Source organism: Callionymus lyra, chromosome 19, assembly GCF_982586985.1.
Source record: "Callionymus lyra chromosome 19, fCalLyr1.hap1.1, whole genome shotgun sequence".
Classification (NCBI taxonomy): Eukaryota; Metazoa; Chordata; class Actinopteri; order Syngnathiformes; family Callionymidae; genus Callionymus; species Callionymus lyra.
The window spans coordinates 7,651,371-7,676,017 of record NC_141836.1 but is presented as its reverse complement, the minus strand read 5'-3'; the positions used below and the strand labels follow the sequence as shown (position 1 = coordinate 7,676,017).

The 24,647-nt window shown below is 46.0% G+C and overlaps 3 protein-coding genes across 6 annotated transcripts in view; 1 reads left to right on the top strand and 2 right to left on the bottom strand.

Moving 5' to 3' along the window:
- Positions 1–1,971: 1,971 nt before the first annotated feature.
- pnpla1 (patatin-like phospholipase domain containing 1) lies at positions 1,972–5,232 on the bottom strand. Its single transcript, XM_087781512.1, has 9 exons — positions 5,025–5,232; positions 4,270–4,502; positions 4,142–4,207; positions 3,858–4,070; positions 3,721–3,781; positions 3,451–3,654; positions 2,604–2,721; positions 2,428–2,532; positions 1,972–2,155 (listed from the first exon to the last, which is right to left on the bottom strand). Exons 1-9 carry the CDS (start codon positions 5,230–5,232, stop codon positions 1,972–1,974), a joined length of 1,392 nt encoding a protein of 463 aa, XP_087637638.1.
- Positions 5,233–6,133: 901 nt separating this feature from the next.
- etv7 (ETS variant transcription factor 7) lies at positions 6,134–12,553 on the bottom strand. 3 transcript variants are annotated; one of them, XM_087781060.1, is made up of 10 exons: positions 12,512–12,553; positions 12,183–12,234; positions 11,966–12,068; positions 10,758–10,922; positions 10,417–10,569; positions 9,113–9,223; positions 8,933–9,043; positions 6,651–6,793; positions 6,492–6,592; positions 6,134–6,439 (listed from the first exon to the last, which is right to left on the bottom strand). In XM_087781060.1, the coding sequence occupies exons 2-10, from the start codon at positions 12,210–12,212 to the stop codon at positions 6,298–6,300; spliced, it is 1,059 nt and encodes a 352-aa protein (XP_087637186.1). In that variant the 5' UTR covers positions 12,213–12,234; positions 12,512–12,553; the 3' UTR covers positions 6,134–6,297. The 3 variants fall into 3 exon arrangements, with proteins under 3 accessions (XP_087637186.1, XP_087637185.1, XP_087637184.1); XM_087781059.1 differs by lacking the exon at positions 12,512–12,553 and having other exon boundaries at positions 8,933–9,040; positions 12,183–12,448; XM_087781058.1 differs by lacking the exon at positions 12,512–12,553 and having other exon boundaries at positions 12,183–12,442.
- Positions 12,554–12,982: 429 nt separating this feature from the next.
- Positions 12,983–24,647, top strand: part of ube2t (ubiquitin-conjugating enzyme E2T (putative)) — a 63,229-nt gene continuing 51,564 nt past the window's right edge. Inside the window, exons 1-6 of one of the 2 annotated variants that reach the window (XM_087781599.1) lie at positions 12,983–13,074; positions 13,751–13,881; positions 14,046–14,115; positions 14,187–14,292; positions 14,362–14,460; positions 15,199–15,282. In XM_087781599.1, the coding sequence (XP_087637725.1) occupies positions 13,773–13,881; positions 14,046–14,115; positions 14,187–14,292; positions 14,362–14,460; positions 15,199–15,282 (468 nt within the window). In that variant the 5' untranslated portion in view covers positions 12,983–13,074; positions 13,751–13,772. The remainder of the gene's footprint in view (positions 13,075–13,750; positions 13,882–14,045; positions 14,116–14,186; positions 14,293–14,361; positions 14,461–15,198; positions 15,283–24,647) is intronic. The other variant, XM_087781600.1, reaches the window with a different exon arrangement.

Sequence of the window (24,647 nt, the reverse complement as noted above, 5' to 3'; positions counted from 1 at the left end):
TAGAAAAGCACTCCACAAATATTACTTACTTACTTACTAATTACTTTAAAAATAATTTAAAAAAGAGCCTTTTTCAGATAAAGAACATGAGAACTACGGCAAATTGAGACCCTTCAGTTTTCACGACTTTTTACCCTGTTGCAATGACACTGTTCTAACGGTGGTGGAAGAAAATTTGTTCAAAATGTTCTTCTTTATAAGCAGAAAGACCCTTGAGTCCACAATGGAACATGTGGTCCAGGACCTGAGACCCTCTTCATCTGGTGTCACAACATGTTAGCGAAGGCGTTCATTTATTCATCTGAAGCCATAAATACGTTTAAATTGTAACGTAAAAAAAATTAATTGAGTTTTTTTAATGACAAATCATGATGATATAAACGTTTTTTTTGAACATGGTCCTATTCAGATGACCAGTGAAAGTATTTTTGGTCACTTCCAGGTCAACAAATACGGCTCACATGACCATACCGTTTGCGTAGATTTCAGACATAGCTGGACTGCGTAATTCACCTGTTGTGTCTCCACCACGTGGCCAGGACGTGAAACTACATGATGTCTACTGAACCCTTGAGTGAGTTTGTCTCTTTTCGTATCTGTGGTTTTAGGAGAAATATCAAACCACCACTGGTGTTGCTTCTCTGAGTGGTTTAAAATTGATTATTTTTTATTTATTGCTCATCGCTTCACTGCCATCGCCGTAAACAAAAACAAATATTTGCTGCAGGATAAATGAGTGAAATGTTGAACAAGGACATCACAGGACCAGTTTTTAACTCCAGCATGACATGTTCCTTTGCCACGCTGGTTAAACTTTCCCTGGAATAACTCTTGGTTTCTCCTGCAGAGGGTTGAAATGCAGGAGGGTGGTTTTTTCAACCTTCAAGGGCATCTGAGTTAAGAAACACGCGGTCCAACTTAGAGACACAGATTTCTCTGTTCGGTTTGTCCGGCGGTTGTGTCGCCACCGATCAGATACTGAGATCAATACACAGATGCGCACTGTGAGTGATGACATCATGAGCTTCAAGCACCGCAAATGGCCGTAAAACCAATGAGCGCTCGATGATGTACTGGACCAACTGGTCCTGAGCCGTGTGGTTTGTTTGCTAACATAGTCATCCAAAGTGCAACATGAAGATGGTGACGAAGAGAGCGCAGGCGTGGTGGACGGCATCGGAGTAGCAGCAACAGCTTTAGAGTCGACAGCACTGAAAAGATCTAAGTTCTATAAAATGTGTGTTGTTGTTTTTTGAAAGACGATCTTACGGATTGAAAAACCAGTGAAGTGTGTTGAGTCTAGTTGAGCTTCAAAACAACGTTGGTTAGCCTGGAGGTCATAATGTAACGGCCTCTGAATCCTAAAGTATAAACAGATACATGTGAGCTTATGGGGCGACTAGGAAGCCATGACAGTGCAGTTACACTTCTTTGACACTGGGGGGAGCAAGAATCATGTTTTTTCGAATCCTTGTCGAATCTAACAGTAAAAAAACTTTACAGCCTTTTTTTTGAGGGTGGATTAGAGTGATATTCAAGGTGTGTCAGATATATGCAACACATCTCAAGATAAAACTATATACACATAATTTAGTGCAGGAAAGTAGGGGCTTGTTTCTCTGCAGCAAAAGGTTAAATTTTGTTTTTTATTTTCACTCGTTTTGCTGGATTTATACTTGAGGTCATTTTTCAACGACAAAACTTGAAGATAATGTAACGTTTTAAAATAAAAATAGTAACTTTGAGCAAAACACAGCATTATAGATTTTAATACAGATTAAATAAATCAACAATATATGCTTCATGGATAATACATTTCTATAAATCTCTCCACACAGTTACAATTAAATTCAGCACTTCTTTGTTCTATAGAAAGAGGGACTCGGTCGCTGTCCAGGGTGTCCCTCTGAGTCAGAATGTATTAACTCTCAAGCCTATTTACAATCTCCCAGATCATTGTCTTCAACGTGGCTACAGGATGTGGAACCCGGGATTTTTATTTCCTCGCTGTGGGGGCAGACTTTTGCAGCGCAGGTCTGCTGGACGTGAGGAGGTGGGAAGTTTGCAGGTGGACGTCGTGCTCAGCTCCTGAGATACTTTTTCCATCTCTCGTTCAAACCAGAGCAGCTTCACCAGGAGGGGGATGGGACCCAACCTGGAGCGAGAGTTCAGCTGTTAGGTCTGACATTGATCTCTTTTTTCTTTCATACATTATATAAAGGCAAAATCCACCATTTTGACACTCCAGTTACTTTAGACCCTCCGCTTCAACTCAAGGCCTGCTTTGGTGTTCCAACTTCAAACTTGAAACTCAAGTCCTCATAATCAACTTATGAAATCGGTGAATAACATTTTTCTGCCGATGACGTTGGCTGTTACAAAACACCACAGTTAGGTTGAGAGTAGATATGAGAACTTCACACTCACATGTCTCGAAAGTTCCTCTTGAAGGTGAAGATGCAGGTGTTGAGAAAGAAGAAGAAGAAATGTTTCATTCCGTGCAAGGTCCAGTGCATCAACTCCGACTCCAGCCTGAACACAAAACAAAGAATCTTCTGTTGGTGTCGTGACGTAAAACTGATGAAATCAAGAAAGAGTCTCACCAAGGGCGACTCAGCGGCAAGACCAGCAGAGGCAGGACAACCGGGATTAACAAGTAGGAGAGCAAAATGGCTGGAACTCCAAACATGCTCATGTACGCCACCAGGTTCACCAGCAGAACTGAAACGTAAACAAAATTACAAATTCGTCTGTTGGTCTGGATAAAGATAGATGTTCCTCAAGCTTTCTTTTAGTCTTTAGAACTGTAAAGGGTACCACCCATGCTACCTTTGACACATGGCACCGATGGTACCTAGAAGTTCCTCAAACTATAGTAAGAATTAAATTTGTTCCTGGGAAAAAGTTGTAGCATTTAGATCTGTCAAAGGTACCGGTACTGGTACCTTTGACACATGGAACCAGTCGTACCTAGAAGTTCCTCAAACTAACATAAGAATTGCAACCAGTTCTGGGTAAGAGTTGGAGTGTTTAGATCTGTGAAGGGTAACGCCCAAAGTTCCTTTTACACATGGCACCAATGGTACCTAGAAGTTCCTCAAACTATGGTAAGAATTTAAACCAGTTCTGGGTTACAGTTGCAGTGTTTAGATCTGTGAAGGGTAACGCCCAAGGTTCCTTTGAAACATGGCACCAGTGGTACCTAGAAGTTCCTCAAACTATGGTAAGAATTTAAACCAGTTCTGGGTTACAGTTGCAGTGTTTAGATCTGTGAAGGGTAACGCCCAAGGTTCCTTTGACACATGTTACCAATGGAAGAAGTTCCTCAAGATACGGCAAGAATTGAGACTGTTTATGGCAAGAGTTTAAGTGTTAAGGTATGTCAAAGTGACCCATTACCACAGTCATTCTAATGCTTAAACACGTGCTGATGTATCATAAGTCTCTCACCACTATTCAAAAGCTCAACAGCGATGGACGCCTGATTGTTAGACTTGTAAAACGCTGCTGTTTCTTCTCCGGTCTCAAATGATACTTTCTTGGTGTCCGCTGTCATCTCCTGTACTTCCTCCACCATGGTGTCCAGGAACATGGGGGCTCTCGTGTACATGGGTTCCTGAGAAATGTTGGTCATCATGGGATGTGTGATGAGCTCTAAATGCAAAGTAAGCAGGGATTCATGAAACGCCCAATTTTTGTTTGGAGGATCGCCGTACTGACCGTGGTTGACGAGGTACTGAACGGTGTCGTTGTAGCCCATATGATAGGCGTCCTCCAGCGTCTGAGAGAACAATCACAAAAAAATATTTCAAAGATCAACACAGTTGGAATCTCCCCACACCAGCTTCTTCACTGACCTCTACATCCAAAGGATAGAGGGCGTTGAAAATCCTGACGGTGTTCGCCATGTTCCCCTTCAACGTGGTTTGGGCCACGACCATTTTGAACATGGCGGGCGAGTCGTCGGGGCAGATGTCCACGTCGCCCGAGAAAGGCGACACCGTCAGCGTCTGGCTGCAGGGGAGCTGCAAGACCGGCTGCATCCTGGTGAACCCGCCGTCCACGTAGTACTGTGGCGGGAGATGAAGGACATGAGAGCGGAGTCTACGGAGTTTCTGGGCGGATAAAAGAGAATTCTTACCTCGCCTCGGAAGCTAGGGGGCAGCATCCCGCAGTAGCCCGGCACGTAGCAGCTGCACAGTAAAACCTGTGGAAGGGAGACTTTTAATCTTGGGAAACCACTGGACGTGAAGCGTCTTCTTCACTCACCTGGATGACCTCATGTTTGGACTGATACTCCGACACGCTGACGTGCTCGCCGTCAGTCAGACGAGTCAAACCCACGACCAGACGCCCGCTGGCCATCCTGTGCGCGTCGTTCGGAAGGTGCTTGAACAGGACTTTCTCCAGCCAGTGGAAGATGTTGATGGACGGATTCAACGGCCCGAGCGTGAACTTCTTCATCTCCCTGGCGAAGCCCAGCATCTCGTCGCGGATCACGGCTGTGAAGGAAGATTTAAAAATCAAATGAAGATGCGTTGAGAGAAACCTTTGGACGTTATTGTTATTAACTAATGGCACACAAACACGTTCCCAAAATGTATTTTTCATTTATTTATGAAGATGGAAAATGGAAAAAACAATTTTTTAAGTTGATTTAAAGTAGGTACATGTTCGGTTTCTCATCAAATTCAGAATCTACAAGCAAATATTTGACTGCAAAAAAGCAAATAAGATCTAATTTATAAACAAAACATTTACAGAGTAAACGGGTTCTTTGTTTTTCACTAAAATATTGATTTGCAGGCAACTGGAAATATGACTTTATACATTTCAAAAATATTTTTCTTTCATTTTTCTTTATGGGAACCTAATATATTTCTTGTTAACTTGGTTTATAATCAAAATAAGTAAAAAGGAAATTACATTGATATAAAATAATCTGTACGGTAATTAAAAATCTGTAAATAAAACGTTATTTCACAACATAAGATAAATTAAATCTCTATATTGTCTCCACTCACTCGGATCCATCTGGCACACGACGGCGGCGGCCACCAGAGAACCAGCCGACGCTCCAAGCACACTCGGCGCCGTCTGAAGAATCCAGGGGGCCTGGTTCCGGAAGCACTGAGCCGACCCCAGCTGATACGTGGCCAGGAACCCGGACCCGGAGAAGGAAATGGACCGAGGAACCTCCCGGTACTGACACGTAGACACTCCGAGCACCATCTTTAACTCAGATTTTTTTTGACAAATATTCTGGATCTGATCATCAAACGACCCGAGTCTGAATCCTGGGATTCTGTTTTGGGCTCTGTCTTATAAAAGCTCCGCATTAGACATACCTTGTTGGTCATGCACATGTGACGATGGTTACAGACAACACTTCCACTGTCGCTCTGAACATCCCGAGACCCTTCCAAACAAGACGCAAATAAAAGATAGAAAACCTACACGAGCACTTATGACTCACTTTTTTTTTTTATGAATTCAAGGAACATGTCAGGCCTAACCGGGTCAAACAAACAGTTGAAGATCCTCACAACTCTGAGTCTCTCTTGGATGACTCTTGTATCTGTGATCTTGTTCTTGAGTCACTACTGAGCCGATGACCAAAGGTGAGAGTATAGTCCACTATCATTGGTTAGTTTAGTTTAGGAGTGTGTATTGACAAGAATCTGCGAATACGATACGTATCACGGTACAGGGTTGACAAAACTAATATTTTGATACTGTAATAACAAGTATATATTCGTAGTATTGTCCAGTACTTGACTCTGGTGTTGCAGAATTTACAGACCACATGACTCTTGACGAAGTCGTTACTGCTTTCATTTGTTTTCAAACCAAAATATGTCCAAACATCAGCTTTAAATATTGGTGGAGTCACTGTATCCTCTCATCCACGGTCATGTTCCTTTAGCCCGGATGACGTTGTAACTGCTGCCATCTAGCCGCCAAAAGTTTAATTTTAACAGTAAAATGAAACTCTGTGAACATTTTTGTGTTTATTGAAAATTAAAAAACAAAAACGATTTGAAAGTAAGGATATTAAATTAGAATCTGAGCCTCATCCTGAACACATACGTTGAGTGATTATTAACGTACGAGTGATTATTAATTAAAAAAATGTTTTTCACATGATTTTATTGCTTAGAAGATGTTTATTGCTTGTTCTTGAATCGATTAATTTAGTCGTAACACTTCAGCTTAGTGTTTGTGTAATCACTCTGTACATAAAGAAAGTAAAAACATGTAACCACAGAAATATTATATAATTATTTTCATTCCTGATCAGATCAAAGCAGAGAAATCTTTCGTTGGGCGCGACACAGAGTCCGAGTTGTCGTCACTCAGCTCCTCTGCAGGACTTCCATCTGGGGACTCAGCGGGTCCAGTCGCGAGTCGTCTGCTTCCATGAGGCGTCTTCAGGAACCTGAAGGGGGCGAAGGTGAGTGACGGAAGTAAAGGAATAATGAAAAACCCACCTGAAGACAAGTTTCTGTCCTCGTACTTTCTTGATGACGTTGAGCTTGTAGTAGTGACGCATGGCCCGGGACATCTTCTCGTAGGTCATGTTGACCCGGTTCTGTCGAAACACTCGTCTGTCACCTCCTGTGGTATAACATACGTGCACCGTCACTCACCTTCTGGTTACCCCAGAGACGCGCCAGGCCGCTTGGATCCACCACCTTGAACGTGCGACTGTCTCGGTCCACCCAGCGGATGAACTCGTGGTACTGCGAGTCGCACAACAGCTGATACACAAAGTCACACAGCAGACGACACGCTGGTGGAAACACAGTTAGCATTAGCAGGAGCTAATAAAGCTAATAATTATTTCAGTAGAAAAAGATTAATACACAATAAAAGTTTATGATTATTTACATCTTGATATTTTCCAAATTAATTTAAAATGTTTGTATTATTTAATCATTTTAGGTTTTTTTTCTGTTAAACTTTGCTATAAAAAGATCCAATACGTTTTTTGTTATTTATTTAAACATTTCAATAAAATAGGATTTTATGTATTGTATTTATATTATTTTTTGCCATATAGTGTGTAATGAGAAGACAAGAGTAAAGTCAATTTCTATATTTTTTACAGGTATCAGTTCCCGTTTCATCTGTTTGAATTCAGAACTTTTTCTGGCGTAGACCCGCAGTTTGCTTTTGTTATGTCCGTCAAACCAGTCAGAGCAGGTTCTGATCCAAAAAGCAAAAATTCACCTTCAGGAAGTAACAGCTATTTTTTGTTACCGTGTTAATAGTGGGGTTTTTTTTCTTAATCTTTTAGATTGCTTGAAATAAAATATTCTAGTAGAGCAGGAAGTATCTGAAGTCCAAAGATCCACTGGAACGTCCCAGCTAGCACGAGCTATATACAGTTAGCATTTATCAAACAGTACAAAAGTGAGAAAGGTTGATTGGTTTTGGTTTGAAGTGTGTTAATTCAAATTTAGTGTCAGTCTTGAGTAACTTTACAGGAAAAAACACTAAAAAGAAACTCTAAAATATCCACCTAGTTGTCATTAGTATATCACCTGCAGTCCGAGGTTAAGCCCCTGTAACAGTTGGACTATTTTCTTCTCTTGGATATCATATAACAAATAATGTTAGGTGTCATTTCAGCTTTATTTCAAATTTTCAGTATTTTCTTTCACCCAAATGTCTTTCATAAATTTTTTATGCAACAATTTTTTCCCCTCGGCCTGTAAAAACATTTCCGAGCAAAGATAACATCTTCTGAGGTGTATCGACAAAGGCAAAACAGAGGCAGAAAAACCGCTCGGGGACAAGTTTGTGTGTAAGTCATCAGGACAAAGTGGCAAAAACAGTCATGGAGATCTTTTTTTAACACGGCATGTGGACACAGGATTCTCTGCAGTTGATTGTGGCCTCAGGTTCGACTATGGCTAGACAACACAACCCATTCAACACCTCGGAGTCAGGAATGAACGTTAGTTTATTTGTTCGGTTCTTTTAAAGGATGTTTGAATCTAAAGAGAGTTATGAACCTTTTTAACGAACTCTACTTGACCCAACCCTGTTATTGTTGTGTTGAAGCAGCTACTTTTTTTAGTACCTACTCCTCTGTGGTTCGAAGTGAGCTGAGATGGTACTAAAAATCTGACGTCGAACTTCTACGAGAGACTCTTAACACAAACCTTCCATGTAACAAAATACCCAAGTGTCTATCATGGCAGGAAGAATGAACGTTGCGTGGTCAGTTGACCTTTTTGTGCCTGGTCTCAGTTGAAAGAATCAAGTGGGCGTCTGCAACCCGTAACGACAAGGTTCATTCAGAGGTCACGAAGAAAATGTACTTTTCACTAGACATCCCAGTGTTGTCGGAAGATGCTCAAGAAGTTAAAGATTGACTACTGAGCTATAAAAGACCACAACACACCAAAAAAGATTTGCGGTGGTTGGAACAAATGGTCGCCACGGCGTTATTGGAGGCAATGGAGGACAATGTTTTTTGTGTGTTTTGACTCCATAGTCAGCTTGATAGGATTGTTTAATGTTGTCTTTGTTCAACAAAACCGTTGTCTTGTAGGCGTACACAATAGGCTAGCTAGTTAGCAGTCAACGCTAACTGCTTGCTCTTCTTGAAAGTACCCACCTGTGTTTTGCTCAGACTATTGTGTATCAAAGCAATCGCTTTGTGTGTAACCTTTGTTCAAGAAACCCTTTCCATAATTGAGGAGGCCTTGGAAAGCGTCAAAGTCCAAAGTACCGTGGACACTAACACAGGCACCAGTGACACTGAATCAACTGAGAGGGTGGGGGGTCTAAAGTTAGTGGAAAGTGAGACTGTTCAAAATGAAATAATCACGTAAAAATAATGTCAAAATGTCACATGCATGACCCTCAGACATCCTTCCAATGGGGAGTTCTGCAACGTTTTCTCCGGCCACTCGCTCACCTGGTAATGGACTGGTCTCTACTGGACTCTGTGGTTTATCCCGGTTGGACAGATTTAAGGGCTCTTTGGGAAAACGCTCTTCCATTGTGGGGGACACACAGACTCCCCCTGCTGATGCCATCAAGGAGGAGATTGTGAGGAAAGACTGAATGATCGCAGCAGTCAAATGATCAAACTCACTGTTTGTTTCGTGGGACGGACACTCGCTGAGATCTGTCTCGGGTGTCGGGGACTGACCGGACCCTCGGCAGGTCTCTGCAGCTTTGGTCGCTGTGAAGCCCGTTTGGATCACTGTCGGACACACATGAGGAACTTAAGTCAGACTGAAAGTGAAACTAGTTACACAAGCAAATGAATACTCTGGAGAAACCGGATCTTCCACCTGCAGCTACATAGTTAGCTAGTCCTCCCAGGCGGGACTCTTTAGTGCCTCAAACTATCTTGAAACATGTCCCTTTAGCTCAGTAGATCCATCTCAAAGATCCGAAAGAATCGAACCTCATTCAGGCCGGAGTCAGCTGCTTTGATTCCACACATGGTATATACATAAACAAACAACCAAGGGTACATGTGTTGAACATCGAGACCCCCCCGAGGGAGAATCCAGAGAACTACACAGTCGTCTTCTGTATCGCCTTCTTCTCCAGGACCTTAAAAAAAACACCGGTCAAGCAATACGTCTTTGAACAACTGCTTGATCTGCTGCTTTTTTATACGAGCTTGTTTTTTTTCAAGCTTAGACAAGCTTGTAATCTTCGTCCGCAGTAAACCAGATTTACAACCACTAGTACCAAGAGAACAGTACACCAGGAAGTACAGACTAGTTTTAATAGTTACTGATTTGTGTCTTCCTGTAAAGTCATTGTGCGGCTGCGATTAAAGGTCAACTAGGAGAAAATTCTCTAAAAGCTGTATTAGCCCTGATTGCTGACAAGTCAGAACCTGCCATGAAACATTCCTCTATTATGTTTTGACTCAAATAAAAGTCAATCCAAACTTGTTTACCAACACTGAGTACGTCTCCCTCCCTCTCAATGAACTCATTTCTGCAGCTGTTCTCACCTCCAGCATTTGAATGCTGTAATTTCTGCTTCCAGGAACTGTTTTCTTCTGGTCTGTGTTAGTTCTACCTCATGCGTGCTGGAGTCTACTGGGCCTGACACTCGCAGTAATGTGAGCTCGAAGCTCCGGTTATCAGCTTCTAAATAGGTCACATGGAAAGTCAAACCCTGTTGGGGGCACATACTTGTTCCTTCTGGTGTCAAAAGGTTGTTTTTTTTGGTTTTTTTTAGAATCCCTTATTAGTCCCGCAAGGGGAAATTCGGTAGTGCTTTTTACAGCCATTCACACACACTGTAGGCTGCACACTTGCGCCAAGTTCACCATCAGGAGCAATCAGGGTAAAGTGTCTTGCTCAGGGACACAACGACACACAGGTTGTGTCGGCCGTTGATAAGATTGTCTTTCCATTAGTGGGTCCTTACCACTGACTCCACCGTTTGCTGAAGTCTCCTGGACTTTTGAAGCTGCAGGAAATGAGATTCTTTGCTTCAGGTCGGTTGAGGTTTTGGGAGAGTCAGGCGCATCACTCCGCCTCGGACGTTTCACGCACTGTAGAACCTCGTAGAGAACGTCGCCTGGAGAAGAATCGTAAACAACACCGTCTAAGTCAAGAGACTTGATATCAGGGAGTTTTAAATGTAGCCATTAGCACCACATTTTTTTGAAAGATATCAGCAACGTGTGTGTGTGTGTGTGTTTGCAGAGTGCCGTGCAAAGCAGTTTATTCAAAGCTAATCGGCACGTCATCAGTCATCATAGTGACCTGAGCTGGGGCAGCGGCGCCTGAAGTCTTCTTTGGTGAGCAGACACAAGGCCCGGCCATTCATCTCAAAGTTCTGGTTGTCAGGACGACGCAGGGAACATTCCTTCTGAGCCCAGTGCAGCCAGTGGGCGACATCATCCTTGTCCCACAGCGACGGGTTTATTCCTTAGAACCAAATAAACGAAAAAATAGTTTTGAATCCTTGTTTACAATTGCGATAATGGCGTCCATTTAGCTCAAACTAAGTCCAACGTCATCTGGACTCGTATTTCATAACTGTACTGTTACATATAATCTTCATTTCTCTTTTTTTTTCTTTGCTATTCTTTTTTTTTACTATTGCACAACATTTTAATTTTGTATCTACATTAATGTACCTTGATATGTTTTTCTTTCAGGCTATTTATCATATAATTATATTATATATATCATATTATATTAAAATAGCAGCACATTCCTAAACATGTTAATTTCTCTCTGTGAGAAAAAAAAAGATCAATCATCATCATTAAACCAAAACAAACCTTTCCTCAAGAAAGTATGAAGAAATTAAAAAGGAAAGTTCTTATCATCCTTAAATCTTCCATCATCTGGTTTAAATATTACTGTAAATATATGAAATCTTAACTTATAAATGTATATTGTAGTTGTATTGACCAGCAAACCGCTTAACAGTTGTGGCTCGGAGATGGTTGTTGCATTCATTTCCACGGTTAGTGAAATTCTGAAACAACTTTTATCAAACTTCTAGAAGGTAAACAAATGGGGAAACAGAGCAAACTACAACTTTTAAAGCCACAGAGATGCTTTTGTTTCACATTTTCAAACGTTGCAGGTAAACTTTTCTTACAGTGGGGAAGCTAGATATAAATTTGTTGAAGAAGGACATTAAAATAATTGAAAACATAGTTTTTCGTAAAAAATAAACCCCCATAAAATCGGATTATTCTATTAGTCATATTTAATAGTAATAAGTTACCATTTCACCAATTCAATCTTTACATAATCTTCATACATGAATATCTGCATTATTGTATTTTTCTTTTAAATTAAGTAACAATAACAATGTGTGACCTTAAAGTTAAAATTCTGAATGAAAAAGGAAATACATTTGACTAAAACATGACGTCAAGATAGTGTTATATCTCAGAAAACGAAACACAAGGAAGAGAATATCAGTGGGTTTAACTATTTCCATAGTTACTGACTCAAACGTCCGGGAAGATTCCACGAGTCGTCCTGAGGAGCAGGAGAGATCGTTGGAGCAGCTCCTGAGTTTCTCCTCAAGGTCAAACTCTTTCCATTCTCCAGCTGGAAATAGAAGAACAGAAACTTAGGTCTGATGGTTCTAGCACGCGCCGTGATTCATAATCTTAATGGTAGAATGAGTGAATGACTAAAAGAATTCGTTAAAAAGTGACTTACCTTTGCAACAGGTGGAAGAAATATCTCCATGGAGACCGAACCCAAACACTTTCTTTGGAAGGAGAAAGAATTAAACAAACATAAAAGCGTGTGCGAACACAACTTGTCCGTGTAAAAAAAACCACGATCTATCCGGAAAAAGAAATCGAAAGTTAAAGAGTGCGTGCGTGCGTGTGCGCGGTTGTGTTGGTGACTTGCAAACAGTGTCATCAGTTCTACTGTCACCGTGATGTTCAATAAACAATTGAGAAGTCGAGATGAAATAATACCTCAAAAGAAAATTGATAAATAAGTTTAGTTTACGAGGAGAACATTTCAAAAACATTTACCCAGAATTCAGAGTTGCGCCACAGTCGGAGACTCACGGAAACAAACGAATATTCCCGACTTTCGGTTTCCTTGTTGTTGTTTATTGATCGTGTCGAAGTGCAAGCGACTACTATTTCTGTAAAAATGCTGCATACTTACTAAACATATTAAATTAATTTATTATTTAATATTAATGTACAGTCCATTTCACTCGGGTAAAGCCTTTTTATGTGACTTAACTTCAGTTTAACAACAGTAAAACAATTTAAAAATAAAAGAAAAGTGAACTTGAAAAGATTGAACTTTACTTTTTTGTTGCTACACATATATTGATCATAATCTGAAATAATTGATATTAAAATTAATCTTCCTTCTCACATAAATTATTAATTGCAGTTCTCACTCTGGCCTTTGAGTGGTGCTGTAGTTTTTCAAATGCACAATTTCATGCGGCGAAGAAATATGTGGCGGGAAGTGCGGATGACGTAGAAGCAGGGAAGTCAGGAAAAACCGCTGCTCTCCTCTTCAACTGGAAAAAAATATGTTTTAAATTAAAATTCGACGTTTCTTTTTGTAAGAAAAGGTAAGTTTTAAATATATTTCACTAGAAGTTTAATACGTTACCGATAATTTACACGCTGGCAGTTTTTTTCCGTGGCTGACGTTACGTTTAAACCTTATGAACGCTTACAATTTGACATACAACATCTAAATCAGTACAAAACAACAGAAAAAGTTTGTCTTTAAGTTAATTTTCTCGCATTAGAATCATATTCTGTGATGACACGATCTAACTTATGTAAATGGTTGGAAATATGTTTAATTTAATGTGATGCATTTGAAACTAAAACTTCAGGAATACTGCAGATAAATATAAATGTCTTTACATACCATAGATTTGGAGATATGTCGCCCATGATGAACAAGACGAATATTTGAAACATTATGTGACTTAAATAAACAAAAATAGTATGAAGTAAACACTGTTTTTCTTTTTTAACATAAATATCTGTTAGAACTTGTTTGAATACAGATGTAAATTGTTTAAAAGGTTAAAACAGTTTGATTTCCGGTCATAATGTGGTCCACTGCGGTTCAAAATGTGTTATTTAGTCGAAAAATTCAAAGATTTTAAGTGTAGGATGTTTATATAACAAAGAAACTTTGCTTCAAAAAGAGATTAAAAACTGATGTTAGTACACAATGTCATTAAACTACCACACATCGAATAATCACGCATACTTGTATCTGTTTCTCAGATTCTTCTCGACTCCAGTGAAGATGCAGCGTGCATCACGTTTGAAGCGTGAACTCCAGATGCTCAGCACAGAACCGCCTCCAGGGATAACATGTTGGCACACTGAGGAGAAAGTGGACGACTTGAGAGCACGTATGTCTGTCGGCCAACTTCAAAACCTTAAACATCATCGGATTAATGTTTATCAAGTGATGACATGCTGTCGTTAGAGTTTCTATGATATCTTGTGTTTGTTAAGTTTGAAGGCTGCCCTCAATTTAACTAAACCTTAGGTGTTTTTTCTGTTCTGTCGACAGAGATTGTCGGGGGAAGCGGGACTCCATATGAAGGTGGTGTCTTCACACTGGAGATTAAAATCCCTGAAAGGTACATTTAAAAAAAAAAATCAGTTTAGTGCAGCTGTATGGTTGAACTCAGACTCCCTCACCTTGCGGCAGGTATCCCTTTGAGCCTCCCAATATTCGATTCCTGACGCCCATCTACCACCCAAATATTGACAACTCGGGGCGGATCTGCCACGACGCTCTCAAACACCCACCAAAGGTTGGCACATCTTTATCACTCGCCAGATTATATTTGGCTGTGGATTATAACATTGTTAAATATGTCCAGGGTGCCTGGAAACCATCTCTGAACATCTCCACAGTTCTCACCTCCATCCAACTGCTGATGGCTGAACCCAACCCTGAAGATCCACTCATGGCTGATATAGTAAGTCACGTTTATTTAAACTTTATTTAAAATTTTAATTTTAAACTTTAAATTTAAACTAAAAAAAATCTGCTTTAACCACTGATTTTGTTTTTTTACCCTAATTCTCAGTTTAAATTATAACAATTCAAAAACTGTGTAACACAGTAATGATGACCAAACAAATCAATTTATGGTCGAGCTTTTTTGGGGAACATAGGGCAGCTTTTCAAGATGGTTGGCAGATACTTTCTTTAGAAGATTATAGCTACACTTTCTCTGTATTATAAAACATTCTTTATGTAACTCTTTAAGACACTGGGACACAATAATAAAACTAATAATACAAATACCATACAATACTACATATCATAATCATTGAATTCTGTCTTAACTGTCAAAGAGTAATTGTGTTTGTGAAGCTTACTTTATATTTCCTAATGAATCTATTATTTCTAACAATATAAGATGCCCTTTGATCTTCCTCAAACCCGTTTCGCTTTACTTGGAAAAGTGTTGTTGTCGTTTTCCTAAAAAATGTCAACAGAAATTTATTATGACATTGTGGTTTGTTCAAAAGAAAGTAGAGTCATGAGCTTGTCTCTTCTTGTTTCTTTTGACCCAAATTACTGTTTTGTAATAAATTGTTAGAAGGTCCAGAATATTCTCCGTAATCTGCATCTAACGATGGACAAAACCTCCTCAAAACTGTTGAAGAGATCACCGCTTGAAAAAAAAAAAAATCTGTCTCAACCGCAGTCGGCCGAGTTCAAATACAACAAACCGCAGTTCATACAGAAGGCCAGAAGTTGGACAGAGCAACACGCAGTCCAGAAGATCACGGTGAGATTTTTTTTTTTTTAAAATCAATTCATCAGTATTCTTTAGAAATGAATGCGTTGAATGTCACAATTTTTCCTACAAAAGAATGTTTAAATACGATTTTGAAAGTTCCTAGACATTTTGACTGTAACAAGCGGTGGGGAAAGAGGGTCAAAGCAAACTTATAACTCTCACTTAAAATCGGAAAAAAAACATGATGTGAACAGTAAATCATTTTGTCGTGTTTTAAGTTTAGTATGCTGCTCCGAAAAAGCATTTATATTATTTGTATAACAGTATGGATAGAAAATTGTTCTTAACTGAAGTTGATGTTGGTGCTGGAGCCCCTGTCCGACTCTGAGCGCACTTGGGCGGACACATGATGAGCCTCGGAGACCCCTTATGGTTCCTTGGTGGGAGCGGAAAAACGACAGTGTTGAGCTCCAGAGCGGTCAGCAGGTGGTGCTGGAGCCCCTGTCCTACTCTGAGCACACTTGGGCACTCACATGATGAGCCTCGGAGACCCCTCATGGTTCCTTGGCAGGAGCGTAAGACGAAAAAGTGTTGAGCTCGAGAGTGGGCAGTGGGTGGTGCTGGAGCCCCTGTCCGACTCTGAGCACACTTGGGCGGACAGATGATGAGCCTCGGAGACCCCTCATGGTTCCTTGGCAGGAGCGGAAAAACGAAAAAGTGTTGAGCTCTGAAGCGGGTGGTGCTTGAGCCCCTGTCCGACTCTGAGAAAACTTGGGCACTCGTATGAAGAGCCTTGGAGACCCCTCATGGTTCCTTGGCAGGAGCGTAAGACGAAAAAGTGTTGAGCTCAAGAGCGGGCAGTGGGTGGTGCTGGAGCCTCTGACGACTCTTAGCACACTTGGGCGGACACATGATAAGCCTCGGAGACCCCTCATGGTTCCTTGGCAGGAGCGGAAAAACGAAAAAGTGTTGAGCTCCAGAGCGGTCAGCGGGTGGTGCTTGAGCCCCTGTCCGACTCTGAGAACACTTGGGCACTCACATGAAGAGCCTTGGAGACCCCTCATGGTTCCTTGGCAGGAGCGGAAAAACGAAAAAGTGTTGAGCTCCAGAGCGGTCAGCGGGTGGTGCTGGAGCCACTGTTCTACTCTGAGCACACTTGGGCACTCATATGAAGAGCCTTGGAGACCCCTCTTGGTTCCTTGGCAGGAGCGTAAAACGAAAAAGTGTTGGGCTCAAGAGTGGGCCGCAGGTGGTGCTGGAGCCCCTGTCCTACTCATTGCACACTTGGGCACTCACATGATGAGCCTCGGAGACCCCTCATGGTTCCTTGGCAGGAGCGTAAGACGAAAAAGTGTTGAGCTCGAGAGTGGGCAGTGGGTGGTGCTGGAGCCCCTGTCCGACTCTTAGCACGCTTGGGCACTCACATGATGAGCCTCGGAGACCCCTCATGGTTCCTTGGCAGGAGCGTAAGACGAAAAAGTGTTGAGCTCGAGAGTGGGCAGTGGGTGGTGCTGGAGCCCCTGTCCGACTCTTAGCACGCTTGGGCGGACACATGATAAGCCTCGGAGACCCCTCATGGTTCCTTGGCAGGAGCGTAAAACGAAAAAGTGTTGGGCTCAAGAGTGGGCCGCGGGTGGTGCTTGAGCCCCTGTTCTACTCTGAGCACACTTGGGCGGACAGATGATGAGCCTCGGAGACCCCTCATGGTTCCTTGGCAGGAGCGGAAAAACGAAAAAGTGTTGAGCTCCAGAGCGGTCAGCGGGTGGTGCTTGAGCCCCTGTCCTACTCTGAGAACACTTGGGCACTCGTATGAAGAGCCTTGGAGACCCCTCATGGTTCCTTGGCAGGAGCGTAAGACGAAAAAGTGTTGAGCTCAAGAGCGGGCAGTGGGTGGTGCTGGAGCCCCTGACGACTCTTAGCACACTTGGGCGGACACATGATAAGCCTCGGAGACCCCTCATGGTTCCTTGGCAGGAGCGGAAAAACGAAAAAGTGTTGAGCTCCATAGCGGTCAGCGGGTGGTGCTTGAGCCCCTGTCCGACTCTGAGAACACTTGGGCACTCACATGAAGAGCCTTGGAAACCCCTCATGGTTCCTTGGCAGGAGCGGAAAAACGAAAAAGTGTTGAGCTCCAGAGCGGTCAGCGGGTGGTGCTGGAGCCCCTGTTCTACTCTGAGCACACTTGGGCACTCGTATGAAGAGCCTTGGAGACCCCTCTTGGTTCCTTGGCAGGAGCGTAAAACGAAAAAGTTTTGAGCTCAATAGTGGGCAGTGGGTGGTGCTGGAGCCCCTGTCCGACTCTTAGCATGCTTGGGCGGACACATGATAATCCTCGGAGACCCCGCATGGTTCCTTGGCAGGAGCGTAAAACGAAAAAGTGTTGGGCTCAAGAGTGGGCCGCGGGTGGTGCTTGAGCCCCTGTTCTACTCTGAGCACACTTGGGCGGACAGATGATGAGCCTCGGAGACCCCTCATGGTTCCTTGGCAGGAGCGGAAAAACTAAAAAGTGTTGAGCTCTGAAGCGGGTGGTGCTTGAGCCCCTGTCCGACTCTGAGAACACTTGGGCACTCGTATGAAGAGCCTTGGAGACCCCTCATGGTTCCTTGGCAGGAGCGTAAGACGAAAAAGTGTTGAGCTCAAGAGCGGGCAGTGGGTGGTGCTGGAGCCCCTGACGACTCTTAGCACACTTGGGCGGACACATGATAAGCCTCGGAGACCCCTCATGGTTCCTTGGCAGGAGCGGAAAAACGAAAAAGTGTTGAGCTCCAGAGCGGTCAGCGGGTGGTGCTTGAGCCCCTGTCCGACTCTGAGAACACTTGGGCACTCACATGAAGAGCCTTGGAGACCCCTCTTGGTTCCTTGGCAGGAGCGTAAAACGAAAAAGTTTTGAGCTCGAGAGTGGGCAGTGGGTGGTGCTGGAGCCCCTGTCCGACTCTGAGCACACTTGGGCGGACAGATGATGAGCCTCGGAGACCCCTCATGGTTCCTTGGCAGGAGCGGAAAAACGAAAAAGTGTTGAGCTCTGAAGCGGGTGGTGCTTGAGCCCCTGTCCGACTCTGAGAACACTTGGGCACTCGTATGAAGAGCCTTGGAGACCCCTCATGGTTCCTTGGCAGGAGCGTGAGACGAAAAAGTGTTGAGCTCAAGAGCGGGCAGTGGGTGGTGCTGGAGCCCCTGACGACTCTTGGCACACTTGGGCGGACACATGATAAGCCTCGGAGACCCCTCATGGTTCCTTGGCAGGAGCGGAAAAACGAAAAAGTGTTGAGCTCCAGAGCGGTCAGCAGGTGGTGCTGGAGCCCCTGTCCGACTCTGAGAACACTTGGGCACTCACATGAAGAGCCTTGGAGACCCCTCATGGTTCCGTGGCAGGAGCGGAAAAACGAAAAAGTGTTGAGCTCCAGAGCGGTCAGCGGGTGGTGCTGGAGCCCCTGTTCTACTCTGAGCACACTTGGGCACTCGTATGAAGAGCCTTGGAGACCCCTCTTGGTTCCTTGGCAGGAGCGTAAAACGAAAAAGTGTTGGGCTCAAGAGTGGGCCGCAGGTGGTGCTGGAGCCCCTGTCCGACTCTTAGCACGCTTGGGCGGACACATGATAATCCTCGGAGACCCCGCATGGTTCCTTGGCAGGAGCGTAAAACGAAAAAGTGTTGGGCTCAAGAGTGGGCCGCAGGTGGTGCTGGAGCCCCTGTCCGACTCTGAGAACACTTGGGCACTCACATGAAGAGCCTTGGAGACCCCTCATGGTTCCTTGGCAGGAGCGGAAAAACGAAAAAGTGTTGAGCTCTGAAGCGGGTGGTGCTTGAGCCCCTGTCCGACTCTGAGAACACTTGGGCACTCGTATGAAGAGCCTTGGAGACCCCTCATGGTTCCTTGGCAGGAGCGTAAGACGAAAAAGTGTTGAGCTCAAGAGCGGGCAGTGGGTGGTGCTGGAGCCCCTGACGACTCTTGGCACACTTGGGCGGACACATGATAATCCTCGGAGACCCCGCATGGTTCCTTGGCAGGAGCGTAAAACGAAAAAGTGTTGGGCTCAAGAGTGGGCCGCGGGTGGTGCTTGAGCCCCTGTTCTACTCTGAGCACACTTGGGCGGACACATGATAAGCCTCGTAGACCCCGCATGGTTCCTTGGCAGGAGCAGAAAACGAAAAAGTGTTGAGCTCAAGAGTGGGCAGTAGGTGGTGCTTGAGCCCCTGTCCGACTCTGAGAACACCTGGGCACTCACATGAAGAGCCTTGGAGACCCATCATGGTTCCTTGGCAGGAGCGGAAAACAAAAAAGTGTTGAGCTCAAGAGTGGGCCGCGGGTGGTGCTTGAGCCCCTGTTCTACTCTGAGCACACTTGGGCGGACAGATGATGAGCCTCGGAGACCCCTCATGGTTCCTTGGCAGGAGTGGAAAAACGAAAAAGTGTTGAGCTCTGAAGCGGGTGGTGCTTGAGCCCCTGTCTGACTCTAAGAACACTTGGGCACTCGTATGAAGAGCCTTGGAGACCCCTCATGGTTCCTTGGCAGGAGCGTAAGACGAAAAAGTGTTGAGCTCAAGAACGGGCAGTGGGTGGTGCTGGAGCCCCTGACGACTCTTAGCACACTTGGGCGGACACATGATAAGCCTCGGAGACCCCTCATGGTTCCTTGGCAGGAGCGGAAAAACAAAAAAGTGTTGAGCTCCAGAGCGGTCAGCGGGTGGTGCTGGAGCCCCTGTTCTCACACTTGGGCGGACAGATGATGAGCCTTGGAGACCCCTCTTGGTTCCTTGGTGGGAGCGGAAAAACGACAGTGTTGAGCTCCAGAGCGGTCAGCAGGTGGTGCTGGAGCCCCTGTCCTACTCTGAGCACACTTGGGCACTCACATGATGAGCCTCGGAGACCCCTCATGGTTCCTTGGCAGGAGCGTAAGACGAAAAAGTGTTGAGCTCGAGAGTGGGCAGTGGGTGGTGCTGGAGCCCCTGTCCGACTCTGAGCACACTTGGGCAGACAGATGATGAGCCTCGGAGACCCCTCATGGTTCCTTGGCAGGAGCGGAAAAACGAAAAAGTGTTGAGCTCTGAAGCGGGTGGTGCTTGAGCCCCTGTCCGACTCTGAGAACACTTGGGCACTCACATGAAGAGCCTTGGAGACCCCTCATGGTTCCTTGGCAGGAGCGGAAAAACGAAAAAGTGTTGAGCTCCAGAGCGGTCAGCGGGTGGTGCTGGAGCCCCTGTCCGACTCTTAGCACGCTTGGGCGGACACATGATAATCCTCGGAGACCCCGCATGGTTCCATGGCAGGAGCGTAAAACGAAAAAGTGTTGGGCTCAAGAGTGGGCCGCAGGTGGTGCTGGAGCCCCTGTCCGACTCTGAGCACACTTGGGCACTCGTATGAAGAGCCTTGGAGACCCCTCATGGTTCCATGGCAGGAGCGTAAGACGAAAAAGTGTTGAGCTCAAGAGCGGGCAGTGGGTGGTGCTGGAGCCCTTGACGACTCTTAGCACACTTGGGCGGACACATGATAAGCCTCGGAGACCCCTCATGGTTCCTTGGCAGGAGCGGAAAAACGAAAAAGTGTTGAGCTCCAGAGCGGTCAGCGGGTGGTGCTGGAGCCCCTGTTCTACTCTGAGCACACTTGGGCACTCGTATGAAGAGCCTTGGAGACCCCTCTTGGTTCTTTGGCAGGAGCGTAAAACGAAAAAGTTTTGAGCTCAATAGTGGGCAGTGGGTGGTGCTGGAGCCCCTGTCCGACTCTTAGCACGCTTGGGCGGACACATGATAATCCTCGGAGACCCCGCATGGTTCCTTGGCAGGAGCGTAAAACGAAAAAGTGTTGGGCTCAAGAGTGGGCAGTGGGTGGTGCTGGAGCCCCTGTCCTACTCATTGCACACTTGGGCACTCACATGATGAGCCTCGGAGACCCCTCATGGTTCCTTGGCAGGAGCGTAAGACGAAAAAGTGTTGAGCTCGAGAGTGGGCCGCGGGTGGTGCTTGAGCCCCTGTTCTACTCTGAGCACACTTGGGCGGACAGATGATGAGCCTCGGAGACCCCTCATGGTTCCTTGGCAGGAGCGGAAAAACGAAAAAGTGTTGAGCTCTGAAGCGGGTGGTGCTTGAGCCCCTGTCTGACTCTGAGAACACTTGGGCACTCGTATGAAGAGCCTTGGAGACCCCTCATGGTTCCTTGGCAGGAGCGTAAGACGAAAAAGTGTTGAGCTCAAGAGCGGGCAGTGGGTGGTGCTGGAGCCCCTGACGACTCTTAGCACACTTGGGCGGACACATGATAAGCCTCGGAGACCCCTCATGGTTCCTTGGCAGGAGCGGAAAAACGAAAAAATGTTGAGCTCAAGAGCGGTCAGCGGGTGGTGCTTGAACCCCTGTCCGACTCTGAGAACACTTGGGCACTCACATGAAGAGCCTTGGAGACCCCTCATGGTTCCGTGGCAGGAGCGGAAAAACGAAAAAGTGTTGAGCTCTGAAGCGGGTGGTGCTTGAGCCCCTGTCTGACTCTGAGAACACTTGGGCACTCGTATGAAGAGCCTTGGAGACCCCTCATGGTTCCTTGGCAGGAGCGTAAGACGAAAAAGTGTTGAGCTCAAGAGCGGGCAGTGGGTGGTGCTGGAGCCCCTGACGACTCTTAGCACACTTGGGCGGACACATGATAAGCCTCGGAGACCCCTCATGGTTCCTTGGCAGGAGCGGAAAAACGAAAAAATGTTGAGCTCAAGAGCGGTCAGCGGGTGGTGCTTGAACCCCTGTCCGACTCTGAGAACACTTGGGCACTCACATGAAGAGCCTTGGAGACCCCTCATGGTTACTTGGCAGGAGCGGAAAAACGAAAAAGTGTTGAGCTCCAGAGCGGTCAGCGGGTGGTGCTGGAGCCCCTGTTCTACTCTGAGCACACTTGGGCACTCGTATGAAGAGCCTTGGAGACCCCTCTTGGTTCCTTGGCAGGAGCGTAAAACGAAAAAGTTTTGAGCTCAATAGTGGGCAGTGGGTGGTGCTGGAGCCCCTGTCCGACTCTTAGCACGCTTGGGCGGACACATGATAATCCTCGGAGACCCCGCATGGTTCCTTGGCAGGAGCGTAAAACGAAAAAGTGTTGGGCTCAAGAGTGGGCCGCGGGTGGTGCTTGAGCCCCTGTTCTACTCTGAGCACACTTGGGCGGACACATGATAAGCCTCGTAGACCCCGCATGGTTCCTTGGCAGGAGCAGAAAACGAAAAAGTGTTGAGCTCAAGAGTGGGCAGTAGGTGGTGCTTGGGCCCCTGTCCGACTCTGAGAACACCTGGGCACTCACATGAAGAGCCTTGGAGACCCATCATGGTTCCTTGGCAGGTGCGGAAAACAAAAAAGTGTTGAGCTCAAGAGTGGGCCGCGGGTGGTGCTTGAGCCCCTGTTCTACTCTGAGCACACTTGGGCGGACAGATGATGAGCCTCGGAGACCCCTCATGGTTCCTTGGCAGGAGCGGAAAAACGAAAAAGTGTTGAGCTCCAGAGCGGTCAGCGGGTGGTGCTTGAGCCCCTGTTCTACTCTGAGCACACTTGGGCACTCGTATGAAGAGCCTTGGAGACCCCTCTTGGTTCCTTGGCAGGAGCGTAAAACGAAAAAGTTTTGAGCTCAATAGTGGGCAGTGGGTGGTGCTGGAGCCCCTGTCCGACTCTTAGCACGCTTGGGCGGACACATGATAATCCTCGGAGACCCCGCATGGTTCCTTGGCAGGAGCGTAAAACGAAAAAGTGTTGGGCTCAAGAGTGGGCCGCGGGTGGTGCTTGAGCCCCTGTTCTACTCTGAGCACACTTGGGCGGACACATGATAAGCCTCGTAGACCCCGCATGGTTCCTTGGCAGGAGCAGAAAACGAAAAAGTGTTGAGCTGCAGAGCGGGCAGAGGGTGGTGCTGGAGCCCCTGTTCTACTCTGAGCACACTTGGGCGGACACATGATAAGACTCGGAGACCCCTCATGGTTCCTTGGCAGGAGCGGAAAAACGAAAAAGTGTTGAGCTCCAGAGCGGTCAGCGGGTGGTGCTGGAGCCCCTGTTCTACTCTGAGCACACTTTGGGCACTCGTATGAAGAGCCTTCGAGACCCCTCTTGGTTCCTTGGCAGGAGCGTAAAACGAAAAAGTTTTGAGCTCAATAGTGGGCAGTGGGTGGTGCTGGAGCCCCTGTCCGACTCTTATCACGCTTGGGCGGACACATGATAATCCTCGGAGACCCCGCATGGTTCCTTGGTAGGAGCGTAAAACAAAAAAGTGTTGGGCTCAAGAGTGGGCCGCGGGTGGTGCTTGAGCCCCTGTTCTACTCTGAGCACACTTGGGCGGACACATGATAAGCCTCGTAGACCCCGCATGGTTCCTTGGCAGGAGCAGAAAACAAAAAAGTGATGAGCTCAAGAGTGGGCAGTAGGTGGTGCTTGAGCCCCTGTCCGACTCTGAGAACACTTGGGCACTCACATGAAGAGCCTTGGAGACCCATCATGGTTCCTTGGCAGGAGCGGAAAACAAAAAAGTGTTGAGCTCAAGAGTGGGCAGTGGGTGGTGCTGGAGCCCCTGTTCTCACACTTGGGCGGACAGATGATGAGCCTTGGAGACCCCTCTTGGTTCCTTGGCAGGAGCGTAAGACGAAACAGTGTTGAGCTCAAGAGCAGGCAGTGGGTGGTGCTGGAGCCCGTGACGACTCTTAGCACACTTGGGCAGACAAGTGATGAGCCTCGGAGACCCCTCATGGTTCCTTGGCAGGAGCGGAAAAACGAAACAGTGTTGAGTTCCAGAGCGGTCAGCGGGTGGTGCTGGAGCCCCTGTTCTACTCTGAGCACACTTGGGCACTCGCATGAAGAGCCTTGGAGACCCATCATGGTTCCTTGGCAGAAGCGGAAAACAAAAAAGTGTTGAGCTCAAGAGCAGGCAGTGGGTGGTGCTGCAGCCCCTGTTCCCACACTTGGGCGGACAGATGATGAGCCTTGGAGACCCCTCTTGGTTCCTTGGCAGGAGCGTAAGACGAAAAAGTGTTGAGCTCAAGAGCGGGCGGTGGGTGGTGCTGGAGCCCCTGTCCGACTCTTAGCACACTTGGGCGGACACATGATAAGCCTCGGAGATCCCTCATTGTTCCTTGGCAGGAGCAGAAAACAAAAAAGTGTTGAGCTCAAGAGTGAGCAGTGGGTGGTGCTGGAGCCCCTATTCTCACACTTGGGCGGACAGATGATGAGCCTCAGAGACCCCTCTTGGTTCCTTGGCAGGAGCGGAAAAACGAAAAAGTGTTGAGCTCCAGAGTGGGCAGTGGGTGGTGCTTGAGCCCCTGTCCGACTCTGAGAACACTTGGGCACTCACATGAATTGCCTTGGAGACCCCTCATGGTTACTTGGCAGGAGCGTAAGACGAAAAAGTGTTGAGCTCAAGAGCGGGCAGTGGGTGGTGCTGGAGCCCCTGACGACTCTTAGCACACTTGGG

What these genes read in the sequence shown, in the direction of transcription:
- pnpla1 (XM_087781512.1), bottom strand. Translation starts at nt 5,232, where the DNA reads ATGGTGCTCGGAGTGTCTACGTGTCAGTACCGGGAGGTTCCTCGGTCC. An exon ending in CCAAACATGAGGTCATCCAG is followed by an intron (nt 4,208 to 4,269) that starts GTGAGTGAAGAA and finishes TCCCTTCCACAG; the next exon opens with GTTTTACTGTGCAGCTGCTA. An exon ending in AAGAGGAACTTTCGAGACAT is followed by an intron (nt 2,156 to 2,427) that starts GTGAGTGTGAAG and finishes CTCTCGCTCCAG; the next exon opens with GTTGGGTCCCATCCCCCTCC.
- etv7 (XM_087781058.1), bottom strand. Translation starts at nt 12,392, where the DNA reads ATGACACTGTTTGCAAGTCACCAACACAACCGCGCACACGCACGCACG. An exon ending in GAATCTTCCCGGACGTTTGA is followed by an intron (nt 10,923 to 11,965) that starts GTCAGTAACTAT and finishes TTTGGTTCTAAG; the next exon opens with GAATAAACCCGTCGCTGTGG. An exon ending in GCGCCGCTGCCCCAGCTCAG is followed by an intron (nt 10,570 to 10,757) that starts GTCACTATGATG and finishes ATTCTTCTCCAG; the next exon opens with GCGACGTTCTCTACGAGGTT.